Here is a 9,370-nt window from a genome sequence, read left to right on the forward strand (position 1 = left end):
CCCGCCCCAGCCATCCTAGCCACGCCCACCAACGCTGGCCTCGCCCCAGCCCCATCCTAGATCCTGACTCCGTCCTAGTCCCGCCCCATCCAGACCCGACCATCCACTCCCCAAGTTCCATCGTTAGTCCCGCCCATAAATCTCACCCCCCACACACTGTGGTCCCCTCTGTCCCTTTCCTGCCCCACTCGCGATAAATCTCAGCCCACTACGCTGTGGTCTGCTCTGTCCCTTTCCCGCTCCCCCCCACATAGAACTCAGGATCTTGCGCTTGTGAGGCAGGCGTGATGCCTCTGAGCTAATCCCCCGTCCTCTTTCCTGCCTTCCTTAGCCTGCTTGTGACCTCTCTAGTCCCTCCTGTCCTATTTCCCATCTTCACGGGCTATGCTGCTCCCAAGCAGCCTCTCCTTAGGCCGTGCCCCCCACCCCCGGGCCTGGGTCAGTGAGGATACGCCATGGCCTTGTCCAGGTTGAAGGGCAGGTGGCTGGTGCGCACCAGGAACACCAGGGAGGTGACCAGCAGGGCGCTGGAGTAGAGGCACAGGGACACGATGAGGAGCATGAAGAAGCGGAAGTTGCGGTGACCAACGCAGTTATTGACCCACTTGCAATGGTGGTCAAAGTCCTGGGCGACAAGGCAGCAGAGGTGGGCCGTGAGGACCTGTCCCAAGATCCTGAGCTCCCCCGACCCTTCCCTCTAGGCCACCGGCCCTTCACCCCACACACTGGCTCCCACTCGGGAAGAAACCGTCACAGAAGCCCTGATGCAGGGCTCCCGTCCTGGGAGCCGTAGTTAGGATGTACGGTGGGAACATGGGTGCCCCGTGCTTGTGAGCACCTGCGCAGCCCCTAGGACAGGTGCAGGCCAGAGGCAGTGACCTATGTGAGTGACCACGAGCTGAGAATCCCTGCCACCCTTGGCCACCTGCAGTCCTGAGAGACACCACTCCTGATTCGAGCACCCAGCCAGATAGGGGAAGGCCGGCAAGGGATGCTCACCTCCACACAGATGTTGCACCAAGGGCAGTGGTGAGTCCGAGGTGGGCGGTGAAAGCAGCACCTGGGGCACCACCGCAGGCGGAAGGCCCTGTGGTTCACCCACACCACATGGACCAACATGGGATCCTCCTTCAGGGAGCCTGGCGTGGAGAGAGACCTCCATCACTCCGCTGCCTGGGCACCGCCAAGGCGTGGGAAGAGGGGTCCTAGGGCTGGAGGTGGGTGGAGTACTTAGAAGTCCCCCCTGCAATCCCCAGCCCTTGGGGTGCCACCTCTGCCTCCTAGGGGCCCGAGGCCTCACCTTGATGTAAGGTACCCGGGTCGGAGAAGTTGAGGAAGATGAGACTGAAGAAGGTGAGGACGAAGAGAGGGCCGGTGACTGCGGGAACAGCCCACTCCCCATTCTGGGCCAGCCACCTGCAACTGAGACCAGACCAGCCTCAGTCTGGACCCAGAGTGAGCCGAAGCTCTGCCTCCCGCCCCCAGGCCTGGCTTGCCTGGGTCTCTTTGCAGACCCTCAAGCCAGCTCTAAATCTCCACACTGGGGACAGGCCTCCGGGGGCTCCACCAGATGTCACCGGCATTAGCAGCTACCTGCAGCTGCCCAGATGCCCCGGGCCCTCTAGACTTCGGCCTGCCTGCCTGGCTCCCTATAACTAACTAGAGTGTATCCTCTTTCCCCGACCCGTGCCCTTCTCCCTACACTCTGCCTCTCTCCTGTTATCTATGTTCCTTTCCCTCTCTTTGTAGGAAATCTGACAGTCTGCACTGGAGACTCACGGGAATGCAAAGAAGAGGCCACTGAAAATGACCAGCAGGACCACGTTGAAGGCAGGGAGCAGGCTCGGAAGGAACCAGGAAAATGAGTCGAGAGGTGGTGGTTGGGGGCTTTTCACGTGGGACATGGCATTCTTTAAGATCCGCCCGGCTAGGCACAGCTAGGCCCCCTGTGCCACCCAGGGAAATCAAAGGCACTAGGCTCCTCCTCATCCCCCATGGCTTTCTGAGTTCCACAGTGACAGCAGCCTCAGAAGCCAGAAGCCTCAGAAGTCTTAGTGTGAGGTCACAGAGGCTGAGGAGTGGGATGGCTTCCAGCAGCAATACCTTCCCTGCCCACAGGAGCGCTGGGGACCTGCTTCATTGGAGGCCTGCTCAGGTGTGTCCGTCCCCAGGGGTCCATGTGCCGGAGGTGTGGTCCTCAGAGTGGAGTGCTGAGGGGCGGGCAGTGGAGGATCTTTTATACAGAGGGCCTGGATGCTGATGGGGCCCGGTCATGGTTTATGTGTCGCTGTCCCCTCAAAGCCTCATGTGCTCAATAGGTGGAGCTTTTCAAAGGTGACTGAATCCTGGGTGTGCTACAGCCAAATGTGCTGTTGGCAGGTAAGGTGTAACCTGGAAGGGGACTCTCCCTCCTCAGCTCCTCCCTTCCCACTCCTCTTCCTGGCCCCCGTGATGTGAGCAGTTTCCTCCGCCAGCCCCTCTGCCATGCCGTCCGACCTTGGAGCCGGCAGATTATGCAAAGACTGAAATGTGGGCCAAAATAAACCTCCTTTAAGTTGTGGGTGTCCGGTCTTGTGTTTCAGCGACAAGGAAAATGAAATGACTGAGACAGGTGGCATCTCCTCAGTGGAGGTGTTGTGTGGGTGTCTTAATACCACAGGGAGTCCTCTTCTCTTATTTTTGTCACTGTGCTCTTTACAACCGAATAGCCATACCCTTTACGGCCAAAACGTCCTGCACAGCTCACTCTGTGGCTGTAGCTTTCCCCATTCCTGCTGGGCAAAGGTTGCAGTCTAAGAGGAGAAAATCTGCTGCACTCCAGTGCCTCCGGCCAGTGGGGCGGTGGTTGCCAGAGACTCCTGCAGTGAGTCTCTAGCCCCCACCTGCCCAGTATGCAATGCAAGGTTAAAGAAAAACTTAAGACAGGGTTAAAGAGAAAAGTGAACTGGGGCTGCCAATGCTCCTTTGGCAAAAGGCACTGGCCTGCCTCTGCCATTGAATTTTATTGTTCATCAATCAGGGTAAAAGATAATATGTGTAATTACCATGGAAACCGATGCAGGCAAGGCTGCAAAGAGGACGAGTCAAAGCATTTTCAAGTTAGAAGTAAGATAGACAAAACGTATGGTTGTAATTAGAGCACTGCCCTTCGAGCTGTGAAGGCACTGATTGTGGGACTGGAATGTAGGTGTGACTTACTCTGACCTCAGCCACACGCTTACCTCGTATTAGCCCCACAGCTTATAGGCTGTTAGCTCATTTCAGCCATGGCCGCTAGCGGGAGGTCAGATTGCCCTGTGTGCTACCACAGTGCTCATAAGATACTTCTGTGAGTCACGTAGCTTCAGTCAGACCCTCTTCTCTCTCTCTTTTTTTTTTTTTTTTTTTTTTTTTTTTTTTTGTACCAGGGATTGAACTCAGGCCCTTGCACTTAAAAGGCAGGTACGGTACCACTGAGCTAAATCCCTGGTCCTCAGACTCACTTCTTAAAGTAAACCAATGGAGGGATTTCACTCTTTGCACCCTGCACTCCTTACAGTATGTTCTGGGCATAATCAGTATTGCAGACTCTGGCAGATGCTGGTGAACCTTTGTCAGACTTTGTCAGCACAGAGCTCCCTCCTGATCGAGTCTCCCTGTCCACCCGCATCTCCATGCACAGCGTGGACGGGGAGGTCTTAGGCCTTCATCTCAGTGAGCCAAGCTACCTTCCCCTGGGTGCTGGAGATGGTGCCTGCCTGGGTAGTGGTCAGGGTTCTGCATTAGTTACATGGAGGACCCCACCTCCATTCCTCTCATCCCCTGTGGAATTGGAGGATCCCTTCCTGGTCAAACCTTCCTTCTGGGCAAGCATCGGCGTGGGTCCCCCCAGACCCCTTGGTTGCTCCAAGCACACCAGGAGATGTTGTGGCTGACAGCAAAACCATATGGGGCTGGGCCGGAGATTTAGCTCAGTGGTTCTGCCGCCTGCCTCACAAGCGCAAGATCCTGAGTTCCATCCCTGGTACCAAAAAAACAAAACAAAACAAAACAAAAAAACCATTTGGGGTTTCCAGGAAGATGGCAGAGTGGTGGTGAACAGCAGAGAAACAGCCACTCCAAGATTTGGTGTCCAGATGCTGGTCTGCAGCAACACGAGGAAGAGAAGAAAGGGACCCAGCAAGGATCTGAAGTGAGAATCGAAGCCCAGTGGGAGAACAAAGAGAGAGACCTCAAAGCACCCCTCCTTATCTACAAAGACTTGCTTCCATCTTCTCTTTTTCTCATGTAAATTCCATTCCCATCTTTCTTTTCCCCTACCCACCCCCGATTTTCCCTTCCACTTTGCACCTTTTCTTCCTATTTCAAATTATCTATTATACCTTTTAGTCTTTATTTTCAGTTTCTCACATTAAAGAAACTATTCAGTATTTATTTCACTTGAGTATCCTTTTAAAGGGAACAATCCAAGAGGAAGAGATAAGAATCATAAATGTATACGCACCAAACACCAACATACCCAACTATACAAAACAAATATTAACAGATATGAAAAATCAAATAAGCACTAACACATTTGTAATGGGGGACTTCAATACCCCACTGTCACAAATAGATCAAAGGTCCGGAAATTAACTCAGTGGTTCCATTGCCTGCCTCGCAAGCTTAAGGTCCCGAGTTCAATCCTGGTACCAAAAAGCACAACACAACAAAACAAAACAAAAAATAGATCAACTAAACAAAAAAAATCAACAAAGAAATATAATTGAACCAAACTTTTGAACAAATGAACTTAGTAGATGTCTAAAGAGTGTTCCACTCCACAGCATCAGAATATACCTTCATCTGAGCTGCACACAGGCTGTTCTACAAAATAGACCACCTACTAGCTCGCAGAGCACGCTCAAGTAAATGCAGAGGAATTGAAATTATTCCATTCCTATTATTAAAATATAGTACAATGAAACTGGAAATCAATGGCAAAAGAAACCACAATAACTTCATAGACACATGGAAATTAAATAGCATGCTCCCCCCCAAAATGGGCCACTGATGAAATTAAAGAAGAAATTAGACAGTATCTATATAATTAATAATGCCAATGCAATATAACGGAATTTATGGTTGCAATGAAGGCAGTCCTATGAGGGAAATTTATAGCAGTGAATTGCCATATTAGAAAAACAGAGTGAGCTCAAATAACCTAATGTTGAACCTCAATCTTCTAGAAAAAGAAGAGCAAGTCAAGCCCAAAGCTTGTATGAGGGAGGGAATCATAAAGAGCAGAGCAGAAATTAATGCAATGGAGACTAAGAAAACAATACAAAGAATCAATGATTTAAAGAGTCAGTTCTTTCAAAGATTAAATAAAATTGTCAAATCCTTGGCCAACCTTATAAAAAAAGAAAAGGCAGGAAAAGACTCCAATCCATACAATTAGAAATCACAACAGATCCTGCAAAAATCCAGAAGATCATTAATATCTACTTTAAGAACCTATATTCTAATAAGACGGTATGTTAGTTACTTTTGTCTCATTGCTGAGACAAAATACCCAGCACCCAAAGCTGGAGGGAAAAGAGTTTATTTGCCTTACAGTTCGCAGAGGTTTCAGTCCATAAGTGGCTGGCTCTGAGGCTGGGATGACAAATAAAGCATCACAGAGGAGAAACAACATGGCGCGCATAAGGCAGCAGAGGCAATAAAGGGAGTTTAACAGCATTTTTCTGCCCCTTTTATTCAGACTACGGGAGCTTAGGGCGGTGCCAAAGTAATCACTCACATGTGGTTTAGTAATCACACGCCCTTAACCCTGCATCACATATTCCAGATTCAACCACCTCTGAAAAAGAAAGTCTCACCTCATGCACGTGAGGCTTTGGGGGAGACATCTAACCACAAACCATAACAGGTGGAAAATACAGAGGAAATGGACAGATTCCTGGATATATATGAATTAGCAAAACTGAATCAAGAAGGTATAAAAATTCTAAATAAACCAATATCAGGCAATGAAATTGAAGATATAATTGCAAACCTACCTGCAAAGAAAAGCCCAGGCCCTAACGGATTCACTACTGAATTCTACAAGAAACTTAGAGAAGATCTAATGCCACTACTTCTCAAATTCTTTAGTGAAATTGAGAGGGAAGCAACACTCTCAAATTCATTCCTGGAAGCAAGCATTACCTTGATACCAAAACCAGAGAAGGATCCAACCGAAACAATAGAACTATAGGCCAATCTCCCTAATGAACATAAATGCAGAAATCCTCAAAAAGATACTGGCAAACAATGCAGCAAATCATCAAGAAAATTATACACCATGACCAAGCAGGATTCATCCCAGGGATGCAGGGATGGTTAAACATATGAAAATTAATAAATATAATACACTGCATTAACAGAACCAAGAACACAAAACATAAGATCTTCTCAATAGATGCAGAAAAAGCATCTGACAAAATCCAGTTTTTTTTATTTAAAAAAACTTAGAGAAAATTAGAATAGATGGTCTTTATCTCAAACTGACAAAAGCCATCTATGTCAAACTGACAACCAACATCCTACTAAATGGACAAAAACTGAAAGTTTTCACTCTAAAATCGAGAACAAGACAAGGATGTCCACTGTCACCACTCTTAATCAATATAGCTCTGCAGACATTAGCCAAAGCAATTAAGCAAGAGAAATAAATAAAAGGAATGAGGCTAGGAAAGGAAGAAATTAAACTACTGTTATTTGCAGATGACATGATACGCTGCATAGAAAACCCCAAAAACTCCACCAAAAGACTTCTAGATTTAATAACCAAATTCAGTAGTATAGCTAGATACAAAGTCAGCACTCAAAAATCAATACCCTTCCTGTACACCAATAACAAACTAACGGGGGGAGAAATTAGAGAAACAACACCTTTCACAATAGCATCCAAAAAATGAAATGAAAAAGTGAAATACCTAGGAATCAGTCTAATGAAGGAAGTAAAAGACCTTTACCTTGAAAACTACAGTACTCTGAAAAAGGAGATTGAAGCAGATATTAGAAAATGAAAAGAAGCTGAGTGTGGTGGCGCACTCCTGTAATCCCAGCACTCAGGAGGCTGAGGCAGGAGGATCACTGTGAGTTTGAGACCAGCCTCTACTATGTAGTGAGTTCCAGGTCAGTGTCAACTACATAGTGAGACCCTGTCTCAAAAAACAAAACAAAACAAAAAGAAAAGATATCCCTTATTCTTGGGTAGAACGAACCAATACAGTAAAATTGGCCATACGGCCATACTTTAAAATTTGTTATACAAATTTAGTGGGATCCTGATCAAAATACCAATAGCATATTTCACAGAATTAGAAAAAGCAATTCTAAAATTTATTTGGAGACTTGCAAAGGCAATTCTGAACAACAAAGGCACGGCAGGGCCTCACAATCCCTGACTTGAAATTATACTACAAAGCTACTGTGATAAAAACAGCATGGTACTGGCAAACAGAACTGAGGACCAATGAACAAAAACTCTGATCATACAGAAACTATCCCAGAGAATAAAAAACTGGGATCTCATCTTATTCAAAAGAAACCACCAAAAGAGTGAAGAGACAACTCACAGTGTGGGAAAAATTTTGCCAGCAAATATTCATCCAGACAAAGGATGAATATCAAGAATATATAAAGAACTAAAAAAAAAATCACCCCAAATTTAAAGACCCAAACCAAAAATGGGCATCTGAAATGAATAGACCATTTTCACATGAAGAAGTAGAAATGGCAAATAGATATGTGAAAAAATGTTCAACATCACTGGTCATTTGAGAAATGCAAATTAAAACAATGCTGAGATTTCATCTCACACCAGAAAGAATGGCCATTATCAAGAAATCAGTAACAACAACAGCAACAATAACAAAGAAATCACTAACAAATTCTTGCAGGAGTGTGGGAGAAATGGAACCCTTCTCCACTGTTGGTAGAAGTATAGACTGGTATAGCCACTGTGGAAACCAGTGTGGAGATTCCTCAGAAAACTAAAACTAGGTGCCAGCACTTGGGAGGCTGAGGCAGGAGGACCCAGAGCCCCAGGCCGTTTTGCCTAGTCCACGTGATATAGGGGAAATAAACATAACTCCCCACGCAATAGATGTCAGGGACCCAGAATCTAAGACTGGATTCTAAGGAACAGTGGAGGTTAAGATAACTTATTGCGGGGGGCGGTGAGACAGGGTCTCACTATGTAGTTGAGACTGACCTGGAACTCACTATGTAGCCCGGGCTGGTCTCGAACTCACAGCGATCCTCCTGCCTCAGCCTCCCAAGTGCTGGGATTACAGGCGTGTGCCACCATGCCTGATGGAGGAGAACATGTTTATTGAGAGGAGGAGAACCTTTGAGAGAAGGGACGGGAAAGTGGGTTGCTGTCGTGAGCAGGAGTGCGCACTAACTGGAGGTGAGACAGTAGTAGTTGCCAACTAGATTTTTATATGTTTTATATATGTCACACGTCAAACATGTTAATTCATACCCGCCAGTTGCCACACTCCCTATACCTGCACAAGTCCGAGGCCCGCGACTTTGGAAGTTTCTCCTTTCCTGGTGATTGCGGTGCTCAATCCGGTTGCCTCCGCGTTGATCCCGGAGTCCACTCTGGGCAGGCATCCGATTGACTCGTCCGGCAGAGTGTCGGGCTGTCTCGAGCGTCCGAGAGGGACGAGCTGGTCTTCTGCGCTCTCTTTTTTATTTATTTAGTTATTTTGGGGGCCGGGGATCGAACTCGGGTCCTTGTGCTGGCGGGGCAGGTGGCAGAAGCACTGAGCTGCATCCCCGGGCCTGCGCTCTCTGTTGTGTGCCATTCTAGCCGGGGGTCTGTGCCCTGGCTCGGGTTTTGTCACTTCTCACGTACGGGGCTGTTCGCGTAGACATCGGGGTCGCACACACACTTCACCCTTGGGGTTACACATCAGGGTTCACACAGCGAATCTGTTGGGTTAGGTGTCACTCTTCACTTCACTCTTGGGGTTACACACAGGTTTCACAGTAGGTCACTCTTGGGGTTTCACGCTCCCTTCCTGGGAACGCACTGACCTTGTTCGTAGGCTGGGAACGCGCGGACCTTACCCTCTACGTTGTTGACGTGCGCTCCCTGCAGGCGCCCACAAGCCCACTGCTCAGCAAGTTTCACAGCACAATCAAGAGCTGCGGCAGCCCCGGGGCCAGGCAGTGGGCGGTGGACGTGGACGGGGGAAGGGGACGGTGGACGTGGACAGTGGACGTGGAAGTGGATGGTGGACGGTGGACGTGGACGTGGATGGTGGATGGGGACGTGGACGGTGGACGGTGGATGTGGACCTGGATGGTGGACGTGGACGGTGGACGGTGGACGGTGGGCGAGCACTTTCGG

The 9,370-nt window shown here is 48.3% G+C and overlaps 1 protein-coding gene across 1 annotated transcript in view; it reads right to left on the reverse strand.

Moving 5' to 3' along the window:
- Zdhhc19 (zinc finger DHHC-type palmitoyltransferase 19) overlaps window positions 1-2,152 on the reverse strand; it is an 8,877-nt gene extending 6,725 nt beyond the window's left edge. Inside the window, exons 1-4 of the mRNA XM_033762696.1 lie at window positions 1,780-2,152; window positions 1,301-1,422; window positions 1,000-1,139; window positions 446-625 (exon numbers count right to left, since the gene is read on the reverse strand). Coding sequence (XP_033618587.1) covers window positions 446-625; window positions 1,000-1,139; window positions 1,301-1,422; window positions 1,780-1,904 — 567 coding nt within the window. The 5' untranslated portion in view covers window positions 1,905-2,152. The remainder of the gene's footprint in view (window positions 1-445; window positions 626-999; window positions 1,140-1,300; window positions 1,423-1,779) is intronic.
- Window positions 2,153-9,370: the final 7,218 nt, after the last annotated feature.

This window comes from Fukomys damarensis, unplaced genomic scaffold (genome assembly GCF_012274545.1).
Source record: "Fukomys damarensis isolate Sample0158 unplaced genomic scaffold, DMR_v1.0_HiC HiC_scaffold_12, whole genome shotgun sequence".
In the NCBI taxonomy this organism is placed as follows: domain Eukaryota; kingdom Metazoa; phylum Chordata; class Mammalia; order Rodentia; family Bathyergidae; genus Fukomys; species Fukomys damarensis.